This window comes from Triturus cristatus, chromosome 4_2 (genome assembly GCF_964204655.1).
Source record: "Triturus cristatus chromosome 4_2, aTriCri1.1, whole genome shotgun sequence".
Taxonomy (NCBI): domain Eukaryota; kingdom Metazoa; phylum Chordata; class Amphibia; order Caudata; family Salamandridae; genus Triturus; species Triturus cristatus.
Window position 1 is genome coordinate 636,794,547 of NC_140586.1, and position 14,581 is coordinate 636,809,127.

The 14,581-nt window shown below is 51.1% G+C and overlaps 1 protein-coding gene across 1 annotated transcript in view; it reads right to left on the reverse strand.

Annotated features, from left to right (window-relative positions):
- The window catches only part of LOC146834787 (interleukin-12 receptor subunit beta-2-like), a 745,756-nt gene that overhangs the window by 637,331 nt on the left and 93,844 nt on the right, over nucleotides 1-14,581 (reverse strand). The window contains exon 3 of the mRNA XM_085602323.1: nucleotides 5,485-5,763. Within this exon, the coding sequence (XP_085458449.1) occupies nucleotides 5,485-5,763 (279 nt within the window). The remainder of the gene's footprint in view (nucleotides 1-5,484; nucleotides 5,764-14,581) is intronic.

The window sequence follows — 14,581 nt, forward strand, 5'->3', positions numbered from 1 at the left end:
CCTGGGCCATCAGTCTTCTCCAGCCCCCTCAAAGTCATCTTACATTCTGCAGCAAGGCTGGTCATTGTTCAAAAGAATTTACTATATTTCCCCCATATGGAGAGAATGTCACAGGCTGTCACTAAATTCTGGGTCACCTTCAAGCTATGCTGCATTAAGTAAAAAGCAATTCACCTGAGCAATCCTCCAAATCTGGCTACCCTTCTACTTATCTCTGGGGTCACAGGAAGCTACGAAGACAAAACTCGCTAAGGATTCGTAGGGGCTGTGACCGCGGCCTGAAACTGTCGTCCACAAAGTATCAGAACTCAACCCTCCCTCTTTTCCTTCTGAAGGCGTGTTACTGGACAATGTTGTGGATCCCGCGTTCTCTGTTTCCCTATCCGCGCTCCTCTACTAGACCTCACGACCTGAAGAAATGCAACAAATACCCACTCTCTTTTCTCTGTCAACCCATTCCTGCTGCTGTTCTGTGGTCAGTTATCTGTAACTGTTGTTGCTATCTGTAGAACACCTCAGGCTAGGAAGGGGGATGGGTGGGGGGGGCGGGGTTGTGCCCATGGACGTTGGAAATTACATTAAACAGAATTAAAAATAATAAAGTGTGACAGGCATATTTCTCAAATGCTCTAGTCTTGAAGCATGCCACTGACATTGATCCGTCAATGTATTCCATCATGTACTTCTTAGCTGTTTTTTTTACATACATTTGAAAACAAATGATCGACCTTATCCATTTAGATGAGTCTTCTACCGGCTTTCTAAATCAGTATCTTGAATATTTTGTTCAGTGTAGATTTAGAATTAGAGATAAATCATTTGGATAATGCACACCCTGAGTGGTACCGCACGTGTATCACTATATTTGTGCAAGACATTAATACATGAAAATGACAGTGTTTGCCCATTAGCAGGATTGTAATGAACTGAAAGATAAAAACGGCTTCTCTGGTGACAATGAAGTGATTACAACTAGGCCCACATCCTGAGAGAAAAGATAATGCACAGGCTTTGTTGCTGGTGGCAAGGAACTGCTTCTCTCAATGAGCAAACGTCTTTTACTAACGAACTAAGGGGCATATTAACAAGCGGCAGCGATAATTATCGCTTGCCGCACTTAGCGAGAACATTTTTATCGCTGGCTATCACAGGAAATTATCGCCATGCTAGCGTTGTATTAACAACGCATAGCGCAATGGCGATAATTTCCCAGCGATAGCGATGTTTTCCATGGACCATCGCTGGTTAACCTTGCTGATACGACCCTGTGGTCGTATCAGCATAATCCACCCCCAATGGTAAGTATAGCTAAGTCTGCATTTTAGCAGATGTTAGTTTTTGGAGAAAACAGCTGTTTTCTCCAAAAACTAACGTCTGCTAAAATGCGTGGGCAGCCTTGTAAATATCGCAATGTGTACATCAGCGATATTTACAAGGTTGTACTGCCCAGTGATGCCCACTTTGCATCTCATTAGAGATGCAAAGGGAGGCGTCGGGTAAAAGTGTGCTAACATGCACTAATGCATGTTATCACCCTCTTGTAAATAGGGCGATATTTTTATAAGCCAAAAAAGCGGAGATATGGCCCTTGTAAATATGCCCCATATAACGCTTTGATGGAGCGATTTAAACCGCCAACGTGCGTGGTGAATTTTCTTAATGTTCTGGGAAGAAGGAATGCTTGGTTCTTCGCTAACGAAATTCTTGGGGTTCTAGAACTTTTTAACCCCTTCCCCGCTCATGACGGAACCGCTCCGTCATGAGCCACGGTTGCCGTGTGCTCATGACGGAGCGGTTCCGTCATGCCGCGACTGCTGGCGGCCGCTCCGCCCACGCGGCGCTGTTTCCCCGCCTGTGCGGGGGGACAATGCAACTGGGTGGAGTCATGACGGAACCGCTCCGTCATGAGCACAGCTCAACCGTGGCTCATGACGGAGTGGCTCCGCCATGAGCACAGCGCCACCGCGCTGCCCCCCCACACCCCCCAGCGCTGCAGCGGAATTCCCGCCGCAGCGAAGGGGTTAATGTTTTAATTTAAAATAAAAAATATTATGGAATGGACCTTGTTTGTGTACTATATGGAGGCGTACCTGTCATTCTTTATAAACTGAGTTGCATGCTGGCTAATGGGATATGTAGAGATCTCGAAGTCACCAGTTTAAACACTGGCATGGCTGACTTAAGCCTTCTAATTTTAATATAATCAACTGAATACAACCAGACATCCATTTTGAGTTTTCTCTCAAACTCTCATGGAGATGGTAATGGTAGTTAGAAATCTGAGATTCTCAGCAACACTACACGCCTGTAAATAGCTCCCTGCGGGTTGGGCAATTTCTGGGGAAATCAATGTGAAATGACCAACTCCCCCAAATTATTAATTCCTCAAGGCATTGTAAGGCTTCTTGGAACTTGCAATCCCCGTTAATTGTGTGCTCCTGGAATTAAACAGGACTGTGGTATTGTTATTTCCAGATCTGAGGTATTAGCACCCCCACATACAGGGGCATTCATAATGAGACCCTGCACTAGGGAATAGTAACTCCTGCTATTTCCAGTGCTTAGAAATGGGACGTTGCAAAATTAAGCACTGTATAAAAAATTATATTTTATGCTTTGTTGATTAAGCTTCAAATTATAATGCATTCCTTTAAAAACGGTTGATATAGTAGTGAGTTGCAGTATTTTCAGCTTGTATTTCTCTTTTATTGTACCTCTTATTCTCAAATCCTGCTATGTTCAACTGTAAAATTTAAGAGGGCCTGGATTATATGCATTTTTGGCTATGTTTTTATCCAATGTACCTTCACGTGATTACGATAGCGTGCAAATAAATGTTATTGTAAAAACATGTAAGTATCCACACATTGATCATCGATTACTATGAAGAAATTATTCTTAAATGGACTATTTTAATGTACTGGAAAAGATAAGAGTGTTTTCAATAGCATGCAACAAACGGTAGGGTCCTACCCACTCACAAAAATGAAACATTTAACAAGTAAAAGATGCTTTCAATACCTCAGCCAGCTCAAATGTTTATTTCGAATATATGACGCTCCAATATGTTTTTTCTGGTGCATATCTAACATCTCTTAAATAAATAGGTACAAGAAGTTGTTCCTCTTTTGTTGCAACAGAAAACCTTAAATTGCTTGACATTTGTGGCTTATTTATTTTTTTAGGCTTAACCACATTCTTCTTAAGTAGGCGTGCTCTCACTAAGGTGTTTTACAAGAAACCCAGCAATGTTTACAACTTTTCCAATGTGGGACACCTCAGAATACGAAGAATTATGTCAAACGCATTTTATTCAATGGAACATGCTGCTCCTCGAACGGAAATACCCCCGGATCTTTTAAAAAGACATTTATGAACAATTATCCTTGAAAAATGACAAGCAAATCACCAAAGGTTTATAAATGGCGATAGTTTCATTGCCACCATCGTCATATATTGATAAAATGCCTAACAACCACAAAATGTTATTTGAGCACTTAGGCCACAGGTATCTCATGGAAGAGGGTTCCAATATTTAAAAGTGCGCAAGGGGAAGTCTCCCCCCAACATGAGCTGGTAAATTCTTCCCACAAGAGAAAAGATTAAGGATAGGTTTGTCTAATTTAAGTTCATTTTGATTTCTCAAATATTTGGGGGCCCGAAAAAAGGGTTACTGATGAACAATACCGAATACTTAGAAGGGAATGTGACGTCCAGAGCTCTGATGATGTAGGCTGTCCTTGCAGATGAAATCTGTAGCACTTGCAGTTTGTTGCCATTTCTTTGAGTAAAGCTGACCATGCATGCGCCACACTAGTCCGTTTTGGGCCCAATAATACCTCTAACAATAAGGTCTCGACTTTTGTTCAATTATTATCGCTTAAACCTCTATAATAGTCTGAAATAAAAACCTCATGAAAAAATGAACACTTGATTCACTATTTATCTCTGGACATTGAGCAGTGCTTAATTTGAGCCTGTAGTTTCCAGTACTCAGCACCGGACCTTATTCATCAACTCTTGAACACCAGTTAAGGACACATTTATTTTTGGTGGGCACAGGAAGGTTAAGTGATTCACACAGAGTCACAGGATGTTGTCACCGAGACTCGAGCCTGGTTCCCCAGCTCCGAAGTCAACAGCTCTGGCCATTACACCACACCCCGTCCCACTTGTAGAGTTTGTTGGTTCTGTGTTAGGCAGCACTAACAGGAGAAATGGGCTGGTCGAAGTGACATCCTGACGAGAGCCCTGGCACTTCTTTTTTTTTTACAAATTAAACACTGACATTGAGGAGTGGAAAACAAACGTGCCAATGTCTTAACTTTGCTCATTGTGCTAACAGCCTTGCCCCCAACTGATACGTTGCCCTATAAATGTTGGTCTGTCTTAGACTAAGGAGCAATCAACAGGAATTCCGTTTCTGAAGCGCTCAAGCCTATCCATCTGAAACCCTGTTTAGCACTTAACACATGGCATCATCTGCATAATTCGGAAATTAGATCTGCCAACTACAACAATTGTGATCTGGCTAACAATAGTGGAGACAAACATGAAACTTGACGAGCCCCAAACAGATGAGAAACACTAGAAGATGATTGAGACATGGAAGTCCTAGACAAGCACTTGCTCCAAAAAGAGTTGTTGCCTAGATGGAGAAAAATCTAATTCGAAAGTAAGAGCTCTTATACAGAGCTAGCATCGAATAAGACCAAAATTAGGATTGTTTCATAAATGTGTTAACTACAATTGTTAAAACATAGGACTGATAATTATCTGATGGCATGTGATACATGAACTATTTAAGATTAGAACATTGGAATGTTGAGCGCTCCATTGAAGACAGTGGAGTGCTTAGGGCTTCTAATGGCTGGTAGAAGCCCAGAGCATCAACATTCCAATGTTTGCTCAAAACAACAGCTGTGAACAAAGGCCTCATGGAGCCCAATGAGATTTCAACCCCGTTGGGCTCTGTGAGGCCTTTGCTTTACAAATTAGAACATTCTGCCCTCCAGGGGTGGAATGTACTAATCGCCTTAGAACCCTCCGTAGCGGGCTCTACCAGACCATTAAAGGACCACTCAGGATCGCTAATGGCCGGTAGAGCCTGCTAGGGCGGGATCTAAGGCCATATTAGAACACTTGCATTTTGAGAGTGCCATTGAAGACAATGAAGTATGTCAGAGCTAATAATTACTGGTATAGGCTTTCTGCTCCAATATTCCAATATTTGTCTTTTGTGTCTCCATTTTCAATTTAGAACATTCTACCTTCAATAGGTAGAATGTTGTAATAGTCTTGTACCCATTCTGCCTCGGGCTACACTTGTTGTCTCATGATAGGTCCTCGCCTGCAGCAAGGGATTATAACTGAGGCTCAGGGCCTTTAACAAATGGTTTAGCCCTCAACAGCAGGCGATACAGATATATTATGAAACCAGAAGTGTGAAACCATACAGGGCTCCCTACTGAAGTAGATACTTACAGCCAGGTGAGGTACTGTTGCCACATACTAGTCTTTTCTGGGAATCGCCTGCACACTTGACGAAGCAGGCGACAATGTATGGTTCTCGCACATTGTTGAGCTGAATTTGTACTCGTGACTGGTATTCCTTATCTAACTGGACTTCTTTATTATTCAGAAGCAAATGTAACGTTCCCCGTTGGCAGGCGAGCGTTGATGTACAGATAATGGAAATATTGGAGCCCATGAGGAAGACTGAGGAGGGCTCTATCCTGACATGCCCACTGCACTGCAGAACACCTGCGGAGAGAGAGAACACACATGTAACATTGCTCGATGCCAAATACCTACAGCACATTTGGACTTCTGCTGCGATTCCGGGGAAAACATTTTATTTGAGTAATGTAAATATGCAAAGAAATTATACATTGTAGTGAATAGTTATGTTTCAATTGAATGTTCCCAGCCCATCATAGCCTGGTCTCCATATAATCTGGTCTCAACTGAATCACGTACTGCATACTGTTCCCATTTAGGAACCCATGTTGGAGGTTCTACCATTATAATTCAGTGCTTGCTTACAGCAATCAGTAGCTGCTTACCATTAAGTCTGGATAAAGCAAATATCTCAAATAAAATGAAATGAAAAATGAAATAATTGGCCACATCCTTTGCACCTCAGACCTTGTATTTGTTTAAGGGTGGAGGGAAATTGAACAGGACTTCTAGTTATTAGATAATATTTTTGAAAAAATGCAAATATTAACGTTTGAGTTTACTGAAAGAGAATACCAAACGCCCACTTCCATATTGAAGCATGCAGAGTACAGCCCACCTTTGTGCATACCCCCAACCCATGCACCCTGCAGAGTCCAGGCTTCTGCACTCAGCTACAAAAAATTGCTATTTCCACAGGGCATGCACCTACTCTCAGAAGAACCACAGATACTGGACAGAACTTAAAAGGTAAACACACAGCTGATGTGCAAACCACCACACCATATTACTCTGTTGGGTGTCCTCCAACCCTTAAGGGATTCCTGACCACATCTAGAAAGTGGTGCCATCACAGATTGAGCCACCCTTGTGAGGGATTTCGGAACTTCCTAAGAGGCTAGAGTGCAGAGTGAACTTGCAGACAGGAACAAGAAGGGGAGAATGAAGAAATGGTTTAAACACATTCCGAGGGCAACCAGGTCTTCCTTCATAGTCATAGGTGCAGTCACCACCATTACTTAGTACCATGCCCAGGCCCCTGAAAAAAGAATCAGCTAGGTAAGGCAATGCTTGCCCACCAAAAGCAACAGAATGGTGCAGCAAATTGGTGATCCAGGGATTGTGCATTGAAGGCACCTTAGGGTTGGGTCCATCTAGCTATGCATCCAGAGGCGGAGAAAGGCATCTCCTCAGGCAAATACATGCAGCGTTTCCTTCTGGTCTAGGCAGACCGCAGCATTTCCTTATATCTTATGAAAAGGTAAATTCTCTCCTGAACGGCCGCTGAAGGTGTCTGGAGGATGGCGTGTCCTGTTGCTAAGACATCTAAAAATGGAAGCCCACTGGGGCAGTAAAGGAATTGGGTTTGAAAATGCTCGTCTACAACAGACATCTCGTATTATGAGGTGTTGGGTTGAAGCTTCATTTAGTGTCTTGGTGTCCCCCCCCCACGTCTGCTACCATATACTTTATGACCTCTATCAGGACATCTGGACCAGTTTGAAGCCTATGACCAAGCAAGCAAACAGTCAATGTTAATAACTTGAACGGACTATTCTCCTGAGAAGTCACATGTACTTTGGCAAAGCTATTGGCACATGATAATCAATAAGGTAATCATATTGAGCGTCTTGCTCTTGTCGTGGTCATGGCGTCAAACCATGCTGTGAGCACCCTGAGAGCACGCAACTCGTTATGATTGCCTCTACTCTCTATCAGAGGAGAATGGGGAATTATTATTGATGATTTTGCACATACGATGAACATGAGTCAGATGACTCATGCAATATGGAAAGAGAAAGAGAACCCCGAAATGAATTAAATTAATTGAAATTGGATTTTATAGAGCACATTAAACCCAAAGGCATTTAAGCGCTGTTAGACCCGGCCTCGTAGCATGGCTCTTCCTGTCCTCGCACTACCTAACCTGGTACCAGGGACCCCAAGCACACGGCCCAGCCGATCCTTCCCACCAGAACACACACACGCGACCCGGGCCTCCCCGTCCATGGCCTCTCTCCTTTCGGCCACCCCGGGCACGCGTGCCCACTTCGTGCACCAAGATGGCCGCCCGGCCCCAGCACAACCCAGGCCTAGAGGCGCCACTCCGGCTGGAGGACATCACGCTTCCAGGGGATGAGAGAGGGAGGAGCAGTTTCTATCGCACCTCTGAACTCCCCTGGGACGATGGGTTTTGATCGGCCCTCCGGCCTCCCTGAGGGCTGGCTCCACGCCTGCTGGGTGTCTGGGACTCCTCCCGACCCGGCCCTGAAAGGATCAAAAGACAATGGCAGGAAACCTCGACAAGCGACCCCCAGGTGACAAGACCCCTGCCTGCACAGACTCCGGACATCAAAGAGGGGTCGACCTATAACAAGGGGTGCTCTGGGACTGTCCGGCAGATTCGCCTTGGAACATCTGAGCCCTGCTGAGTGACTCGCGGCTCCCCGTAGATCGTAAGAACTCCGAACTGGTACCTGAGCCTGCTGAGTGACTCGCGGCTCCCCGAAGAACGTAAGACCTCCGAACTTGTGCTTGAGCCCTGCTGAGTGACTCGCGGCTCCCTGAAGATCGTAAGACCTCCGACCTTGTGCTTGAGCCCTGCTGAGTGACTCGCGGCTCCCTGAAGATCGTAAGACCTCCGAACTTGTGCTTGAGCCCTGCTGAGTGACTCGCGGCTCCCTGAAGATCGTAAGACCTCCGAACTTGTGCTTGAGCCTGCTGAGTGACTCGCGGCTCCCCCAGACTCTCTTTGGTCCCGCCGGACCCCACGACGACAAGCGTATCCCCCAGCTCGAGGATTGTGAGCTGTGCGCCGGGTACGCTCCTGCATTTGATCCATATCCCCCCAAAGACTGTCCCGCTACCTCCTACCCCCGCCAAGACTCCGTGAGCCCACGCTCTGCTTGTAAATATCTGCCTTGCTGATCATAAAGATCCTACCACTTCGATTTGATAAAGCTTGAATCCTAAGAACCCTCGGTGTGGTGTCTCTTTGTCGTGTGGTGCCAAGTGTACGATCCTAGGTACGAGATTCCTCCCCTGCGGAATCTCCCGCCAGTGCCCGGCTACGATACTTTGAGGGTGGGTCTCAGGACAGTCAGGGCCCCCTCCAGGCTCCTCTGAGGTTGCCTTCTAACATTGGTGGCAAGCGACGGGATTCGGGCCCATAACCTAGAGATCGTACCGTGAACGACTGACACACTACCGACAAAGATGGCAGAAGGAAGCGCCATGAGCCCCGCAGAAACCAACACCAACAGGGTGTTCCAGGTGGAACAACTAGAAGAATATACGCACAAAGAACTGAAGCAATTCTGCAAAGAACTTAAAATCGCTACCACCGGTCTCAACACCAAAGAAGATTTGCAGAAAGCACTGAAAGCTTGGGTGGATGCCGGGGCCTCCCGCCCAGAAGGCATGGGGGAGCGACACGATGAAGCAGAAACCACCCAAGGCGAAAGCAGCAGCAATCAGGTGCGAGGCTTCGTGCCAGACGGGGGCCTTTCCCCGGAAGAGCTCGCAGACAGAGAGAGAAGTCGCAATCACGAACTCGAGTTAGCCAAACTCAAAATCGAAGGCGAATTGAAATTAGCGGAAAAAAAGCTAGCAGTAGAACAAATGCGCGTACAAGGCGAATTGGAAGAGAAGAAGCTCCAACGGGAGCACGAAGGAAGGAAGCTCCAACTAGAGCACGAACGCAGCTTGAAGGAGATCGAGCTCAAAGCCAGAAACGAGGAAGGGAGGCCCCCGGGGAACCGAGAGGCGGCCTCCCCGGCGGAACAGAAGGTCCACATCCCCAAGGACGTGGTCAAAGAATATTATAAAAATGATGACATTCAACAATGGTTCAGGGCCTACGAGGTCGCCATGACCTCTCATCGGGTCCCGCAGAAGGACTGGGGGGCAGGGCTGTGGGGACGGTTTCTGAGCGAAGGAAGAGACACCCTGCTCGACCTACCCCTCTCCCTGCAGACCTCCTACAGCCACATGAAAGAGGCTCTCCTCACTAGGTACGGCCTCACCCCAGAGATGTACCGTCAGCGATTCCGGGACTGCAGGAAGATCCCGGGCACCACCTGGGTGGAGTATGTAAACTTTTTCAGTCGGGCCTTCGATGGGTGGATCAAGGGCAGCAAGGTCACCACCCTCGAGGAACTCACCGACCTCATGTTGTGGGAACACCTGGCGGCGAACTGCTTTGTGGAACTACGCCAGCATCTGCTCGACAGCAAACTCACCGATCCCCGGAAGCTGGCTGTGGAAGCAGACCGCTGGACCAACACCCGGGTCCCCCGGAGCAGTGTAGGAGAATACCCCCGAGCCAGTCAGGGACCACCCCGCCAGAGAGGGGGAGGGAACCAGGGAGGGCAGAGAGAGTCCCAGTCAAGTCCCCCGAAGGCCCAACCTCCACCTTTCCCGGCGCCCCCCCCACCAGTCTCCGGACCCCCCGGGAGACGGGGGCACCGGGTAACCATCACTTGTTTCCGTTGTCAAAGGCCCGGGCACTACGCCAATGACCCGGAGTGCCCCATGGCCCCCCAGGTCCCCCCTGCTGCAAACCCTGCTAGACAGATAGCCAACGTAGCCCTGGGGGAGGAGGTTTAGGACACCGGGGAGTGGGAACCCGCAGCTATGGCCCTAGTATCCCTGGGAGATAGAGAGATGGTCCCTGGTAGCCTCCTGCCCTCCAACACGAAGAAGTACGGGCAGCTCGTCAAGATCAATGGCCACCAAATAGAAGCCCTGCGAGACACCGGGGCCAGCATCACCGGTGTCCTCAGGCACTTAGTCCCCGAGGAGCAGATCCTACCCAACGTCTTTTGCCCCGTAATTTCCGCAGATAATAGAGAGAGTATGTGTCAGGTAGCCCTGGTGCCGTTTGAGTGGGGAGGGGTGATAGGTAAACTGAGGGTTGCCGTAAGAACCTCCCAGCCGGTCGACTGCCTCTTAGGGAACGACCTGGAGAGTTCTCCCTGGAAGTACGTCGAGCGCAAGGCCCACCTAGGGATGATGGGACTCCCCGAGTGGGTGTGCGCCACCACCCGATCTATGTCCGCCCGACTCACCCCCCTGGGGGAAGTCGAGGACCCCCCAACCGAGGGAGTCAGAGCAGTCCCCGCCGAGGGTCCTCCCGTCCCCCCATCGGGAGGGTCAGTCGCCAGCGACGAACCCTCACCGTCCGACACCACCCCGGTCCCCGAGTTAGCCGATCTGGCTGAATTGGCCCCGTGGCGCCACGAGGGCGGGCCCACCCGGGAGGAGTTCTGCCGGGAGCAAGCCACCTGTCCTTCCCTGGTCGGACTGCGGCACCAGGCCGAGGGCCAAGCCGCAGGCGACCAAACCGGAACGCATCGAGTTTATTGGGAGAATAACCTCTTGTACAGTGAGCAGAAGTCGGTGGAGCTAGGATCCGGCCGGGTGCTGGTGGTACCCCTATGCTTCCGAGACTTCCTCCTGGGCTTGGCCCACGACGTCCCCCTCGCCGGCCACCTGGGTCAAGACAAAACCTACAGCCGTCTCGTGACTCACTTTTACTGGCCTAGGATGAGAGTAGCTGTAGAAGCCCACTGCAAGTCCTGTCCCACGTGCCAGGCTAGTGGGAAGAGTGGGGGGAAGCGCAAGGCTCCCCTCCAACCCTTCCCGGTCGTCAGTACCCCATTCGAAAGAGTCGGAATCGACATCGTGGGGCCCCTGGATCCCCCCACCTCCCAAGGTCACCGTTTCATTCTGGTCCTAGTGGATCACGCCACCCGATACCCTGAGGCGAACCCCCTACGCACCGTCACGGCTCCCGTGGTGGGCCGAGCCCTGATGGGGATCTTTTCCCGGGTGGGTTTTCCCCGCGAGGTCGTGAGCGATCGCGGCACTAATTTTATCTCAAAATACATGACGTCCCTGTGGCAACAATGTGGGGTGTCCTATAAGTTCACCACCCCGTACCATCCCCAAGGGAACGGCCTAGTAGAAAGGTTTAACCGGACTCTGAAAGGGATGATCAACGGCCTAGAAGAACCCCTCCGGTGTAAGTGGGACGTCCTGCTCCCCTGCCTCCTGTTCGCTTACCGGGAAGTCCCACAGAAGTCCTTGGGGTTCAGCCCGTTTGAATTACTATATGGGCACCCCGTCCGAGGTCCCCTCAGTTTGGTTAAGGAAGGGTGGGAGGCAGCACCCCAGACCACCCCACGAGATGTGTTCCAATACGTTCTGGCCCTCCGGAACCAGACCAGGAAGTTCAGAGAGCTGGCCGAGGCCAACCTGGAGGCAAGCCAAGAAGAGATGAAGCGCTGGTACGACCAGAATGCCACTCTGGTCGAGTTCCAGCCGGGCCAGCAGGTATGGGTCATGGCCCCCGTGAAGCCTGGCGCCCTCCAGGACAAGTGGACCGGGCCCTTCAAAGTGATTGAGCGGAAGAGTCCAGTCACGTACTTGGTGGACGTCCAGTCGCCCCGGGATCCCCTGCGGGTCCTACACGTGAACCGCCTCAAGCCTCACTTCGTACGGACAGAACTGAGCCTCCTGCTGGCCACCGATGACGGGGCCGAAGATGAGTCCGATCCCCTCCCGGACCTCCTGTGTGTCAAGGAGAAGGATGGCTCCGTGGAAGGAGTGAACCTCTCCCCATCCCTCACTGACCAGCAACAAGCGGACTGTCACCAGCTCCTAGGACAATTCTCCGACCTCTTCTCCCTGATCCCCCGAGTCACAAACTGGTGTGTCCATGACGTGGACACCGGGGACAGCCCGCCAGTAAGACACCGAGCCTATCGAGTCCCTGACCGAGTCCGGTCCTGCATTCAAGCTGAAGTCTCGAAGATGTTGACCCTGGGGGTGATCGAGCCATCCGATAGTCCCTGGGCCAGCCCCGTGGTCCTAGTTCCGAAGGCAGCGGCCCCCAGTGTCGCCCCCGAGCTCCGATTCTGCGTGGACTACCGGGGGCTCAATTACGTCACCCGGGCCGATGCCCACCCCATCCCCCGAGCCGACGAGCTCATTGACCGACTCGGGGCGGCCCGGTTCCTCAGCGCATTCGACCTCACCTGCGGATACTGGCAGATTGCGCTCACAGAGGAAGCCAAGGAGCGGTCGGCCTTCTCCACCCCCGATGGGCATTATCGCTTCTGCGTAATGCCCTTCGGAATGAAAAATGCCCCGGCCACCTTCCAGCGACTGGTGAATAGGGTCCTGGCCGGGATGGAACAGTTCAGTGCGGCCTATCTAGACGACATCGCTGTTTTCAGTTCCGGATGGAGTGAGCACCTCCAGCACCTCCGGAGAGTGCTAACCGCCCTGCGCCAGGCAGGCCTCACAGTAAAAGCCAGCAAGTGCCAGATTGGGCAAGGATCAGTAGTCTACCTGGGACACCAGGTCGGGAGCGGTCAGGTCGCCCCTCTACAGCCAAAGATCGACGCCATCCTAGCCTGGGAACCACCCAAACGGAGGTCCGAGCCTTCCTGGGCCTCACTGGCTACTACCGAAGATTCATCCGGGTGTATGGCAGCCTGGTTGGCCCCCTCACCGAACTCACATCAAAAAAACAGCCCAAGAGGGTGCAGTGGACGACTGCCTGCCAGGAAGCGTTCGATGCCCTAAAGAAGGCCATGTGCACGGCCCCCGTCCTCCAGGCTCCCGACTACTCCAAGGAGTTTGTAGTCCAGACCGATGCCTCCGAGCATGGCATTGGAGCCGTCCTGTCCCAGGTGAATGACCAAGGCCTAGACCAGCCTATCGCCTTCCTCAGCCGGCGGCTGTTGCCCAGAGAACAGAGGTGGAGCACCATTGAGCGCGAAGCATTTGCCGTAGTCTGGGCCCTCAAAAAGCTGCGCCCTTACCTGTTTGGCACCCATTTCAAAGTACAAACCGACCATCGGCCCTTGCGATGGCTCATGCAGATGCGAGGAGAAAACCCCAAGCTACTGCGGTGGTCAATCTCCCTCCAGGGGATGGATTTCACCGTAGAACATCGCCCTGGTACGGACCACGCCAACGCTGACGGCCTCTCCCGGTTCTTCCGCCTCAGCGAAGAGAACCCCCCAAGATGATGGGTAGTTCTCTCCGGCTTTCAGCTGGGGGGGACGCGTGTTAGACCCGGCCTCATAGCATGGCTCTTCCTGTCCTCGCACTACCTAACCTGGTACCAGGGACCCCAAGCACACGGCCCAGCCGATCCTTCCCACCAGAACACACACACGCGACCCGGGCCTCCCCGTCCATGGCCTCTCTCCTTTCGGCCACCCCGGGCACGCGTGCCCACTTCGTGCACCAAGATGGCCGCCCGGCCCCAGCACAACCCGGGCCTAGAGGCGCCACTCCGGCTGGAGGACATCACGCTTCCAGGGGATGAGAGAGGGAGGAGCAGTTTCTATCGCACCTCTGAACTCCCCTGGGACGATGGGTTTCGATCGGCCCTCCGGCCTCCCTGAGGGCTGGCTCCACGCCTGCTGGGTGTCGGGGACTCCTCCCGACCCGGCCCTGAAAGGATCAAAAGACAATGGCAGGAAACCTCGACAAGCGACCCCCAGGTGACAAGACCCCTGCCTGCACAGACTCCGGACATCAAAGAGGGGTCGACCTATAACAAGGGGTGCTCTGGGACTGTCCGGCAGATTCGCCTTGGAACATCTGAGCCCTGCTGAGTGGCTCGCGGCTCCCCGAAGATCGTAAGAACTCCGAACTGGTACCTGAGCCTGCTGAGTGACTCGCGGCTCCCCGAAGAACGTAAGACCTCCGAACTTGTGCTTGAGCCCTGCTGAGTGACTCGCGGCTCCCTGAAGATCGTAAGACCTCCGACCTTGTGCTTGAGCCCTGCTGAGTGACTCGCGGCTCCCTGAAGATCGTAAGACCTCCGAACTTGTGCTTGAGCCTGCTGAGTGACTCGCGGCTCCCCCAGACTCTCTTTGGT